The sequence below is a fragment of the Clytia hemisphaerica genome, unplaced genomic scaffold, assembly GCF_902728285.1.
Source record: "Clytia hemisphaerica strain Z4C2 unplaced genomic scaffold, Clytia hemisphaerica genome assembly, whole genome shotgun sequence".
Lineage (NCBI taxonomy): Eukaryota > Metazoa > Cnidaria > Hydrozoa > Leptothecata > Clytiidae > Clytia > Clytia hemisphaerica.
In genome coordinates, this window is record NW_027104494.1 from 59752 (window position 1) to 74188 (window position 14437).

The 14437-nt window shown below is 36.0% G+C and overlaps 1 protein-coding gene across 1 annotated transcript; it reads left to right on the top strand.

The window, feature by feature from the left end:
* The first annotated feature begins 2054 nt into the window (after positions 1 to 2054).
* Positions 2055 to 12713, top strand: LOC136821618 (GATA zinc finger domain-containing protein 7-like). Its single transcript, XM_067077835.1, has 8 exons — positions 2055 to 2293; positions 3906 to 5168; positions 6190 to 6279; positions 7212 to 7375; positions 7994 to 8554; positions 10255 to 10420; positions 10901 to 11022; positions 11549 to 12713. The coding sequence occupies exons 1-8, from the start codon at positions 2230 to 2232 to the stop codon at positions 12635 to 12637; spliced, it is 3519 nt and encodes a 1172-aa protein (XP_066933936.1). The 5' UTR covers positions 2055 to 2229; the 3' UTR covers positions 12638 to 12713.
* Positions 12714 to 14437: the final 1724 nt, after the last annotated feature.

The following is a 14437-nucleotide window of genomic DNA, read 5'->3' on the forward strand; positions in this document are numbered from 1 at the left end:
ACCTTTAATTCTGAAAAAGCAGAATAAACAAAATATTTTGTGAAAATTTGTACTTACGCGGCCTTGGGGAGGAAGAAAGTTGTTCTTTATATCGTTTAAGAATGCTATGCGGAAGAAATTTTCGCGGAATTTAATTTTGCGAATTTGGGTGTAAATCGCGAAAATAAATTCCGCGAAACACACCAAAATTGTTAAATCGCGAAATTAAATTCCGCGAAATTCGATTTTTTTTCTTGTTCTTTTATTTTGTTGTTTTTGACCAGGTAATACCAAAAAATATGGACACAATTGATTTTTAAGCATTATAACGTGTATTTCTTATCAAATATAAACAAATATAAATAACTCCGTAATGGTTAAAAGTTAATTTAAGTTGATAACTTCTTCTTAATCGCGAAATTAAATTCCGTGAAACTTTTGAAATCGGCTCATTCGCGAAATTAAATTCCGCGAAATTTGCCATTTTGAAACTCTGATTCGCGAAATTAAATTCCGCGAAAATTTCTTCTCGCGAAAATTTCTTCCCTTAAGGTAAGCGTATTTTACGAAAATGGGTTCGATAATATCCCTTCATCTTTTCTCTTACTTAGTCCTGTCAACAAAACAGAGATGGTTTACCATACTGGCTGTGTACAGAAATCTGAATGTGAACAGATGTGTCAACAAAATGCTGCTTCTAACTCTACTGTGGTGATGGCTTCTTGCAAGGTATATTGACCTTGATTTTAGTTTGATTTCTACCACAGTATAATGGAAACAGAAATTTAGCTAGTACCAAACGTTATTTTGAAGGATCCTCGTGAATGCGTAAATGGATTTTTTATCGTTGCAGGTAAATGCGTGTAAATAATAAAAAAAGATTTTGTGAATCCATGAATTGAAAACATTTGCGTAAACGTGAAACTTGTGTTTTTAATTGTGTCAGTATGTTATAGTCTCGCAATTTTTTAAAAACAAATGCGTTAATTTTTCCGTTTAGCGAAAATTTCTGTCGATCTAGGCAATTTTTACCTAATTTCGAAAAAAAAAATCCCGCTTTTCCTAAAAGTCGACGAACAAAGAAATTGCGTGAACGTAGAGAAAAAGTGTAGCAAAGTGACCTCAATATTCATCAATCTAAAATATTTTAGGTGTCCTGCTGCAACGAAGATTTCTGCAACAACATTGATGACTACATCAACAGCGCGACCTCGCAACAAATGGATACCATGATGGCTTCCTTCTTTGTTGTCATGACAACCGTCAAAATGGTGTTTTGAAGAACGACGAAGAATGACAAAGCACATATCTATGTGAAGGAGTTTCCGTTAGAACTTTGGCTACTTTTTTTATCATCTTTTTATCTCACTTGTAATTTATTTACAGCTCTTGCTTCACTATGACCGACAATATTTGTTAGCTAGCAAAAAATGATGACTTATCGAAAACGGTCGAATTATTTTTTGCTATGCGATTTTTTGCACTGACGAACTTACTATGTATTTAATTTCTATTTTATGAGAATTAAAGCAATTTTTCATCTTGCAATGTAGATTTGTAGTTTATTCAAAATTGTAGATTCTCGAGAGATATGTTTTTCAAACATACAAAGTAAAATTATCCTAGATTTCTCTCGCTACCTAACCTGAGATCAGATCGTGATCCCCCCCAGAATGAAAATTTTTCCCAAATTTTTTCTCCGGTGAAAAAATCCCTATAATTTCACACTTTTCTCATCCAGACTTAAAAGTTAAATGGAAAAAAATTACACTCCAATAATATTGCCACTGCAATTTTTAAGATGTAAACAATAGAATTTCTATCCCAATTGGAAATTCGATAGATACTTTCATCCCACCGGGGCTGTGAGGCAGGGCTGATTCCCCAGATGGTTAATTTTCAAGTGCTTTCAGAGTTTTAATTCTTTTAACATGCACCTAAAAAAATAATAAGTACTCGCTATGGCTAAAATGCGGCTTCCAATTGTGTTTAAAATCAGAAAACCTTAACTTTGATGTGCAATCAAGCGTAAAAAATCTGTTTACAAATCAAAAAGGAAGAAGAAGAAAAAAATCAAACGATTGAAACCAAGATTTTTTCTGGAAAAAACAGTGTTTGAAGTTTAGAAATAAAGATGGTCGTCTGGTTTTTACTTGAAGCTTCGTTTCAATGATTTATAAACACTATGTTTGCAATGTTTACAAAAACATTTATTCTTTTATGAGAAGTTTGAATAACTGAGTTCTATGAATGATGATGCATGGAGAATATCAATTGAATTATTTTTTAATCATTACTTTATGTTTTCTGTTAGGTATGAATGAAACTTTAATTTTGAGACCCGCCGCTGTGTAGACCCAGTTGAACCCCCGCCCCCACCCCGCCCGCCCAAAATTTTATTCCTGGGAAAGATATCCTATACACAATTTTTCTTTTATAAGAACATCCAACATTTTTGAAGTTTTCAAGATGTTCTTACCTTTTTGAGTTTTAAACCTTGAAATGTTCTTAACATTCTCATTTTCAACATTCTGTGAGAATTTTCGTCCATTTTTCTAAGAAATTAGGTGTTTAAGGACCCTCAAAGCCTTAAAATTGTCTTAAATCTTGCTCCTAATATTTTGGCCGTCAAAGCCTTATGCTCTTATATAGTTTTTATGTGTAATTTGCTCCACTGATTGATTTTAAATTCTACATTTGAAATTTAAATGGAAGAATTTCATACTCCAAAGCCATCCCATTTCGATAGAAATTTTTATCCCTACCACACGAAAAATTGAGTAAAATCACTTAGGTGGCGAATATTTCACACCTTGCAAAGTGAATGATTCTCCCATCCGGGTTAACTTCTTGCCACGTTCCAAGGTGTGAAATACATTTTTCTACCATGGTGATTTACTCAATTTTTCGTTCGAAATGGGATGGTTTTGTGTGCATTGTGGGGAAAAGTTCAATTGAGAGAGCAATGTATTTTGAGAGAATTATTCTTTGTCATGACGTCAGAAAGGCACTGCAGTCTAATCATTAAAATTGATGCGTCAAAACAATCTTTTGATGAGTTTGTTGTTGTTGAAATGATTAAGTCTAAAAAAAAAAACTCAGCCCCACTACAACTACAATCTCAGCCCCAGTGGGATATTATTTTTTGATTTCATCCCCACCTGAAATTTATTGGGAACAATTGCATTTCAAATCCATTACCATTTGGGATTTTGAGCTGGTAACAATAGAATTTCTATCCTCATTGGGATTTTGATAGAAATTTTGATCCCCACAGGGAAAAACTTCCTCCGGAGCTGCAAGACAGATTGCTAGTCTACACTTTGTCTGATCTTTGATAAACACTTTAGCTTTGAGAGAGTTTTTCTTTTCCGTGGCATCATTGAATGGTTAAAACAGAGCACGAGGGTTTAACTCTCTAAAGACTATACATTGGAGAAAGTTAGACCATAATATCTGTTTTCCCCTCGAAATTATTAAAATGATATTGGTTGAATAATAAATTACACGACATTCTGTGACGAAGAATCGCAGCTCTAATCCTTGTCTCATATTTGATAAACCTGAAAACACTTATATTTAACATATCTTCCTCGAGTTTGTATATAACTTGATCACCGTTAAGGCATTTCTATGTAACAGAAAGGAACTTGATGTTTTATGTTAGCTGAATTCCGACGTAGGATCTTTAAAACTACAGTGGGATTTCTTTAACTAAAACTTCTATTACTCCTTAACTCGAACAAGTTTCCTCGTCCCATCAGTTCAGTTAACAATGGGCTACAAACCTTACTCAATGACTCGAAATTTCCTTAACTCAAACAAATTTTACATCCCATGCGTGTTCGAGTTATGGAGACTCTAGCGTAGGAAGAAGCACGAGACTGCCAACAACTGATTGATCATGAAAAATACTTGCTTTTCAGGATCACTGTGCCAGACTACAAAATCACCAAGAACTTCACTGCCTACACCACCATCTCCACCACCTACACCACCTCCGTCGCCCAGCAACACAAGACTTGAAGATGTCTTACCCTCAGAAATACCAATTGCCATAATTAACATTACGTTTCCAACAATTCAAAATCCTAACCCTCTCAGTACTAACCGACCAAGCTCAAATGGTAACTCATTCGGTCAGGATAAAGCTTTACCGTCACTATCTGGGGAAGCTGTTAATTCCAAAGCAAGAAATAATGGATCAGTGCAGAATCAGAATCAACCACCGGAACAAAATAATCCAATTTTGAACAAAAGCGAGGCTAATAATGCAAATGAACAACCTCAAAAACCAGGAGCAAACTTGAAAAATGGCTTTGGTGAACAAAATTCAAATATAAATGGTCAGATTCAACCAGTTAGAGTTAACAACAACTTTGAAACTAACAACTCCAAACCTGCTTCAAACAATCTAGCACAAAGCTCTGATCAGAATTATTTTCAAGGTGCTCAAAATTCAAAAACCAAATCACAATCTCAGAATGTCAAAACTTTTGCAGAACAGAACACACCATTGTCAAACTTTATGAAAACACCGACAGATCCAAATACTGTTCTACCAAAAGGCAATTCATTAATAAAACAAAAACTTCCTCAACTAAAACAAAACAGAACATCTTCTAGATTGACCAATCAGGAGACCTCACAAAAAGCACTTCTGCCAAACAAAAGTAAACCACTGGCTTCACAACAAAACCAACAAGCTGCATTAATAGAAAATCAAACACAACTTCAAGATACAACAGGTGTTTTAAATCATCCTTTGACACAGACTCCAACATCACCAGGAGCAGAATCCATCAACGACCAAAGTACAGCAAACCAAGTAACACATACTACCACGCCAACTCAGATCCAAATCCAAACAAAATCAAACCAATCTTCACCAATACAATCATTATTACCACAAACTCCAATCTCGCCACAAAACCTAGACCAATCTAAAACACCAACTTTTGCACAAAATCAACCAACTTCTATTAGAAATGAAACTAGTAAATTCTCCAAACAACAACCTCTAGCATCTACAAATGAACAACTCCCCACATTATCAAAACAAAATCAGGAATACTCCACAAGGAATAAAACTTCGACTGTCTCAGTGACCAGCAGAAACAAAAACAATAACCAGCCTCCAGCAATTGCTTTCTCAAGCTCTTCAAATCAACCAGATCTCCAAACTAAAGGTTGGTAATTTTGTTCGTTTCTAATCCTGTCACAGTTGATACACCAACATTGTTTCAACGTTTATCTAACGTTGTACGGACGTTGTGAGCATTAGACAAACGTTTAAACAATGTTGTTTGCCAGTTGTCCTAATCTCATAACAGATCATATCACCATTCTGCGCATACCACGCTCTTTAAAAGGATGTGGCAAATGTGACGATCTGACCAAACATTCAAAACAACGTTGCCTTTTACTTGAAAACGAAAACGAAAACGAAAGCGAAAATGGCTGGGTCCTAATGTTTATGTATTTGATTGACAATTGCTTTTAGTGTCATTGTTTTACTTTATCCAATCAGCGTGTTCAAAAGCTTATTGAACATTCTTCCCACATCTGGAAGAAAAAGGTCGAAGCGGCGCGTAATCATCTCTCACGGAGCAATGGAGTAATACTTGCCATGCGCAGAGTATCAGAGTCTGCCCAGAAATCAGATCTACATTGAACAACGTTGTTTGCCAGATGGAGGATTTTCGAAAACTCTGTCTCAGTGGCTTGCGATTTACCTATTAGGCTAAAAAGTCCTGAGGTTCTCTTGTACTTTAGCACTCCCCCCTTTTAGTAAATCTCTGGTTAAAGGGATTTCAATTAATACTACTTAAAAGTTCAATAAATTGAATTAAATAATATCCTAGGGGGTTCGAAATTTCGACATAGTTCATCACGATTTTTAAATGGTGCGGGTCGATCAAAATTCGGGCAAACTGGGGAGGCAATTTTAGAAAATTTTGATTTTGCCACTCGTATTAAAAGTAAATATATTTTTAAAAATCACGCGCATGAATATTTTTGGGTATTTTTTCTCTTTTTGGCCCAAAACTGTCAATTCTAAGGTGTAAAAAAGCAAAGGGGCGCCGAGGTTAGTAATCAGAGGCGCTTTTCTGCCCCTGTTGTCTTTTGGCACGCCCCCTGCCACCACGCTAGTGGATCTCGCTAACCTTAAAACACATAACAACAATAATTTTTTTTTCAAAATCTAAGGTGACATAGAGTGTTACAATGCAAGTGACGGAACCATCAAATGCCGAAATAAGATGCCACAACCTCACGTTTCTACGTCTCAATTCAAAGGTGAGAACTCTGGCGTTACCTATCTTTAAAATTCTTCGTTCGTCATCCCGGGGAGGGTACTAGGGTCAGAAAATGTCGGGTTTGTGCGGACCGGATAAAGAAGGCGAAAAAGTGAATTTTAGAGAGCAATTTTCAATTTCAATTTTGTCCTAACCTTAGAGATATCCTTTACTTTTCCAACTTTTTCAAAAGAATCAACCCTTACCATCCAAACATACCCAGCACATATTTTTGTCTGAGTACCCCGAGTTCTTCAGGTTTCTTAGAAAGCATGAAGCATTTTAAAGCCCATATTGCAGTTGTAGAAAGATAAACTTGGTATACATTTATTGATAAGGCTATCACTATGCCTCACTATCATTCTGTTGATTGGTGGAGTGTGAAACTTTCGTTCAAAGACTTGCACCCCAATGCACTGCGCTCGAATCCCAAACACCTCCAGGCAGTGCGTTAGGCAACATGGCAATAGACTCTCTACTTTCACGGATATATCACTATCTCTCAAAACTAGCCGATTACATCAAGTTCGAAATTGAAAATGTGTAACGATAAACTCGGTTAACAAGCGTGAAGATATCTTTAAAATATCTAACGGATTTAAAACTTGAAATCTTTATATTTCTTTGTATAGCTTATACAATTTATGTACACGCCTGTCTCACAGCCCCGTGAAATTTCCCATAGCAGGAATAAGAATTTCCATCAAAATCCACATGGTGATGAAATTCTTTTGTGCTCATGTCAAAAAATAATTTTAGAGTGCGATTTTTGCAACAAAGTCGATCTTCCTTCGGGGCTGAAATTGTAGGCTTTTTTCAACGAGATACGAGCTTTTAGCTAAATTTTCCAGTGGGGCGGCGTCCCCACCAGGGTTTTTTAAAAGACGTGTACATAGAAGAAGGAATTGCGAGACAAAATTATAACATTTTTAGGAGACATCGGGATCAAAGCATCAGGACTTAACGGCACAAAGGTTCTCGGAGGTGAGAGCACCAATAAGATGAATGAAACAATGAACTTCAAAGCTGGAAGAAGCAACTATGATTACCAAAATTTGACGTCTCTCCATAACTGTAGCGGATGCTTGGAAAATAAGGTTAGTTCTTGTTTTTACACCCGAGGGCGCGGGGCAGATAGAGGTACCTTCTAAGATTATAAAAATTTGACGTCTTTCCATAACCGTGGTGGTTGCTTTGAGAATAAGGTTAGCTCTTGTTTTTACACCCGAAGGCGCGGGGCTGATAGAGGTACCTTTTAAGATTATCAAAATTTGACGTCTCTCCATAACTGTAGTGGATGCTTGGAAAATAAGGTTAGCTCTTGTTTTTACACCCGAGGGCGCGGGGCGGATAGAGGTACCTTTTAAGATTATCAAAATTTGACGTCTCTCCATAACTGTAGCGGATGCTTGGAAAATAAGGCTCGTTGTTGTTTTTACACCCGGGGCGCGGGCGCGGGCGCGGGCGCAGGCGCAGGCGCAGGCGGGGGCGGGGGCGATACCGTGATCACCACAGTTAATATTTCTCTCAAATTCAACCTGTGGAGACGTACTATGAGAGTTTTATCACGTACGTCTTTTAGTCACATTTCATTAAACCATATTTTAAGAGGAACGTCTGTAGCGTCCTTTTAATCGAGTAGAAAATACCATTTAAAAGATACATAAATCCTATAAAATAGGCTAATATTAGTTCATTTATTGTCAATATTCTAGGAATTGATCCACATCAACACATCGAGCCCACTCAAACCCAACAAAACAAAATCACAATTCAACACTAAAACACAAGCACCACAGACACAAAGTCCGAAACAAGGCCAGAAGTACCCTCAGAACAATCTCTCTTCACATAATATAACAAAAGTGAACATGAAACTTGCTCAAAACTATGAAAATCGAACAAAAACAAATCAAAAAGGTCCACTCGAAAGCGAATTATCCGAAATCTCAAAACTCCGAAACAAACTTCTATCTTCATCAACTAATAGAACAAACTTCTTAACAAAGAATATAAGCAGACCAACATTGAGCAATCAAACAACAAACGCACCCATTTTGAATCCAAAAACATCACATTTGAATTTAAACACATTAACGCGTGGACGGATAGAGTCCCAGACTCCTTTACAACGCAAATGTGAAGAAATTGATACGCGGCGGAATAAAATCGGAAATTCAGGGAAAATTGACATTGGAGTAGTTCTGAGTTGCGTTACTAAGCGACGTCTCGTTGCTACAAACCATAAGACGAAAACCACAAAGAAAAATGGCAAGGTAATCAAGACAAATTTATTTTATATCGGTGCAATACTTACAGAATTTGTCATTTCATTTCAACAAGGAGCCTTTAAGAAAATCAAGTGCAAACTAGAACAGCTGAGCTTCCACCCGGAGGAGGGGGATACTAGGGCTGCCGAATGAAGGGTATGTGCGGGTGGGACCTCCGAAAACCCCGGGGGAGCAGCCGGATTTTGGACTGACGGTATGTGCGGGCTAAAAATTGGCGCTCAAAATCGTACCCTTACAGTGCAGTGGTTTATGCCGAAAAATACACCCTTACAGTGCATTTTTCGCCAAGTTGAATACCCTTACAGTGTAGTCTAGCTTTTACCTCTGAAGTGATTGAAATGGGTCAAACAAAGATTTCGTTTGTGAATTTAGGTTTGAAAATAGTATTGTATTATATCATAGTATAAGAAAGCCGCGGCTTTCTTATACTATGATTATATCAATTAATTAAAACATCATTAAATGTTGCTCATTAGCTTCACAATATTGAAATCATATAATCCCTTAAAAAAACTTTGACTGGACAATTTCATTTTTGCATGAGAGAGTAATTTAAAACTTTCTGATTTTTCTGACCCTTAAAGAGACTTTGAAAGGTGAAAAACCCGACTTTTACCGTCCGCACTTACCTAGCACCCCATTGTTGCCTAAGTAAACCCCTCCCTTGGGAGTTTCCTTAAAAAGATTTACTGGTTCTTATAAATAAAGTGATAAGCGGGAAGTATGACTTGCTCCTTCCTTACTGAACTGACACAATATTTTTTTCAACGTTTATTCAACGTTAGACGAACGTTGTTTTTCATGATGATAAACTTGCGCGTCTCTTATGCTGACAAAAGCAGAATTAACAAAAAATTTATCAAAATGTGTACTCGAGCGCAGCGGACGGGAGAACATTTTCTCTTTCGATTCGCTTGCACAGCATTTTTAAGCAAAAAGAAAGAGCAACTTTTTCTTCCCTTTTGACGCCGCAGGTGTACAAACTTTTGAAAAGTAAAAGTAAGTATAATCAGTGACAAAATGCTTGGCACAAAAGGGAAATTCACCGGGGTGTTTTGAAACCACAATCGATTTGTAAGTGCTCTAAAATAGGTTTGAAGGGTAGAGTTTTAACTCTGAGTTTTAACATGAGACTTAAGATCCAAAAGAATCTGAGGATCCAAAAGTTCAAAAATGGTCCAGTAGGGCTTGAAATATAGCCTAGAAACCAATAAATCCCTCCCGGATCGAAATAATCGATGAAATTAAGTTGAAGGCCTAAAATTGAATTTTCATTTTTAAACTTCAATTTTCGAAAAATGGTAAATTAGCCAAAAGTGCCAATATATTATGGCACTGATTGTATATTTGTCGGGTTCCTGTCGGGGTAACCGGGTGTGAGGGAGTCTATCCCCTTTTCTATTTGCGCTAAAGCTTAGAGATAAAATCCTGAGGTAGAACACCACACCTAGTCTCATCTCGCAGTAACTTACCGCCTAAATCAGATTACCCAATATATGCTTCTCATTCGCTGAGTTGGCAGTGACTGGAGATCGAATCCACAGCCTTTGGAATGCTAAACCGACTGAGCTCCCCGACCACGAGAAACTCTATTGTTAATTGTGTTTTGTCAGCAAATATTTAAAATACGTCGAATACGTTTGAAATACTTTTATGGCAGTCAACGTTAATGGTTCCATTTTCAGGTAGTGGACGAGCCAGGCAAACCATCAAACAATACTGAGCGTGCTCGACAGAACGAAGAAAATGCGAAATCTAATGAAGAAAGAAAACATCAAAGTGATAAAAACAATGAAGCAAACAATAAACAATCATTATCCAATGATAAAATTCTACAACAAATTTTGAGAGGTAAATAGAGTCGATATTTTATGTGGATAACCCAGTAACTTAGGACTTTTAGACAGTCTTTCGATTATTTTCACGAGGTCTACGGCCAACTGGCTCGGTTATCTATGAACTGAACGGAACATTGGAAGGAATGAGATGTTTGAGACGCTAACACCATTGACCACTTGGCCATCGCAATGGAAATGTAATGGAAATGTTCAACAATGGAAATGTTCTAAACTCAAACCCATTCTCTGTGTTCACTCTCCTTTGTCAGTGAGAAAACTGTAGAAGGTTGCTGATTTGAGGGAAAACAACGGCAATGTTCTAAACTCAAGCCCAGTTCCTTTTTTATTATGATAGCCATGACAATCAAAACTTTTCACTTTTTTCAAAAGCTTTAAGTATAGTGCTTTCATTTAAACATATTCTGTTCCGTTTTTTTTTCCCTGAAAAATGGTGTACGGTTTGTTCAAAATCCAACCTTGGTCAACTTTTTAGGTGAGCACGGGAAACCAGTGACGTCATACGCTCATGATGAAAATGCAGACCGGAATTTTGAGAATCAGACCATTAAATTGGATCCTTCGATAATACAGGGACGAATGCCAATGGATGACAAAGTAATTTTGCGTTATTCATGATATGCACCATTGTAATGTCTTCCATGGACACAACAGCTGATTGGTTGAAAGTGACGTATTTTGAATGATTTTACGTCACTTACAACCAATCAGCTGTTGGGTTCGTGATATAATGTCAAAAGATATTGCAATGGTGCATATCATGAATTGATTTGATTCCTTAGTTGCATGGCCTGGTTGATTTAAGCGCACAAACTCTGGTTTGAATAAAGAACTCTTTTCCTTTGTCTTATCCGCAAACTATTATTCAAGGGACACGCACAGCTCACGTGTTAAACTCTTTCAGTATAGCGAGAAACTTAAATTTAAGGACTTTTCAAAGGCACGGTACGTCAAATTTTAATGTGATCAAGAAGATTTTGGCTAAAGTAAAATAGGTCATGTTTGAGTTCGTTAGAAAGCTCTTTTTAATAACTTTCTATTTAATGTACCACTTTTTCAAATGAAATTTTCAATCGAAATTCCTTGTATCTGAAAGAACCTTTTAACAATTGGCTGTTTTTAGGTCCCAGACCCTGAGCGTTTAGATGAAGATAATTCTGTTATGGGGATAGATGAAAATCCAGCAATCGAGATCAAACTAAATGAGACAAGTTCAAACAACAAAACCACAAGTCAACATCCATCCGAAACGGAAAACATGAGTACAGACGAGAATCGAGAACATGAAATCAAACCGAAAATTGCAGACCATAATCTTTCAAATCATAACAAGACTACAATCAGCCACAATCAAACGAAACCATATTCTCAAAACGGGACAAATATGACGAAACTGGATTCAAATATCGGACAAAATAATGCAAAGCTTGGTAAAGAAATCGGGAAAAATGTTACTAAGATGGAATCTGATTTGTTGCCCGATAAAACGAACGCGACGGACGTCGGCTCAGCTTTGTCGACGAATACGACGGTCTTTAACAAGAAAAACACAACAAAAACCGACGGCGGAAAAAGTGACGACGACGAGGATAAAAAAGTTGAGAAACCAAAAAAAAGGATTCTGGCATTTGGAGATTCATTGACCAAAGGAACGTACAGTAAAAATGGAAGCGTTCATCCATACTCACGTCATTTGGTCGAACTTTTAAAAGATTCCGACCCGAATACCAACTATGAGATTTTCACTGAGGGTGTAAACGGTGAATGTGCATGTCAGGGAATGGTGCACCGCCTTCCAAGTGAGCTTGAAGATCATAAGAAAATAGATTTAGTAATTATCATTGCTGGAACTAATGACCTATTAAAAAACGATTGTCTAAGAGACTGTGATTTATTTGAAGCTATCAAAAGACTTCATGAAATCGCACATCGTAAAAAAGCGAAATCGATTCTGACGACTATTTTGGAGTCGACTTTTACACCGAAGAAATTGACTTCTCAAGAATATAGAGATGTTTTATCCGATATTAATCAAAATATTCGAGGATACGCAGACTATAGGGATGTGAAAGACAAAGCGAAGCTTTGTGATATTGCGGATGAATTCCCGAGAAAAGCACCGCCGCTTATTGACAGAATTCATCCATCGCCTGAAGGTTACGATATATTGGCTGAGATTCTCTTTCGGTGCATAAAGGAGTTCAAATATTAATGGGAGAAATATTTCTAGGCTTAAAGCGGAAAGTTTTGTCTTTACATAAGAGCGATATTGTTTCAATTTTAATTTACGCAAGCTTTTTGATATTGAATTGACACGGATGTGGAGCAAGATTGGTCAAAAAGAGGAAAAGCAAAAACATATTGCTTATAGGAAAAGAAAAACATTTTTTTGCTTATATCAGCATAATATAACAATAGGCAGACACTGTCCTGATATGAAATATGTGTCTGATATGAAACGAGAACACTTATGTAAAAATAAAATCTTTAAGCAGTGATTCTTTGATTCCTAGGATACGAGCTTAAACCCTTCCAGACAAGAGAGATGCACTTTTTCCAAAAAAGGAAAAAATCGAAATATTTCGTATAGGTTTAATGGATAAGCGCCTCAAATAGATCTATCTTGCTCATAATTTTCTATTCTTTCAAAGGGTAACTGAAAGCGCTCTAAGGAAGACTTAGATCTATAGATATATTGCTTGGAAGTTTGTCACTAGTACCGCCTGTGCGGCGCCCCATGGCCTGTGTGGCCGGAAAGGGTTAAGTAAGCCAACCAAATTATAATTTCTGACCCCAAGGTCACTCTATATAAAATTGTCAATTTTATTTTATAACATATTTAATCTAATCAGATGATTACTATAAACGTTTTAAAGGGACATTAAAGTAGTAAAATGTAAGCATTGCGCGAACCACGTGTCATTAAAGAGATCAATTAAAATCACGTGTCCAAAACAAACTTGTAAAACAATTGAACAATCAAAATTAGCCATATTTGGTTTGATTTTTTATTTTGACATTTGGCATTTGTTTTGATTTTCTATCCGCTGCATACAGTTTGTTTACAAATTTCGCAAGTACTGGTATGCCCCTTTAAGTAATAAAATACCTTATAATTTATTATTAGACGATTTTACGGAAATTATTGAACCAAAATTTTAGCCGATCAAAATATTCCATCTAATCAGATGATTATTATAAATGTTTTAATAAAATGTCTTATAATTAAACTTATTAGACGATTTTGGGGAACTATCGAACCAAAATTTTAGCTGATCAAAATGTTCCAAAAATATTACAAAGTGATACCCAACAATTTTTTTCATTTAAAAGAGATTCAGTAAAAGTAAACTAATTATATTCATCTGTAACTTTATCCACTTTTTTTTACTACATACCCATGTAATTTTGTCATGTTAAGAAGTTTCTAAACCCTTTGGTATGGCGTTTTTTGCCCATATTTTGTTTGAGATTTTTTTCACGAAATTTGATTTCTTTAAAAACACAATTAGACCTTAANGAGAGTTAAATAATAGTTTTGGTACAATCATGGTTGAAATATATTGAGAATTCCGTTTTTTTTTTAGTTTTTAAGGTGGGAGTCACATGAAAAATTGAGAAAGTTGATTTTTTACATTTTCCTGTATAACTTTTGAACTTGAAGAGATTTTTAAATGAAATTTTCTACAGAGGTAACTTAACAATAGATGATTTCAAAAATGTAAAAAAAAGTCTAAAAATAGCCAAGACGGGGGTAAAACCAGCCAGGGGGTAATGTACTGTGAAAATATTGTGTCAACGTTTTAGAAAAATCTACAAAACCTATCACAAAAATTTTTTTTGCAGCTTGTTAATATTTGGATAAGGAGTGTTATGAATGGAATTTTTTTTTGAAATTTCATTCCAGGGGGTCTGGAAACTAAAAAATGCATTTTTTGAATTTAGAAATCAAAGAAGTATTTTTTCAAAAATGTAACCATTATAACACTCTAGACCATAAATTGAATTTCCT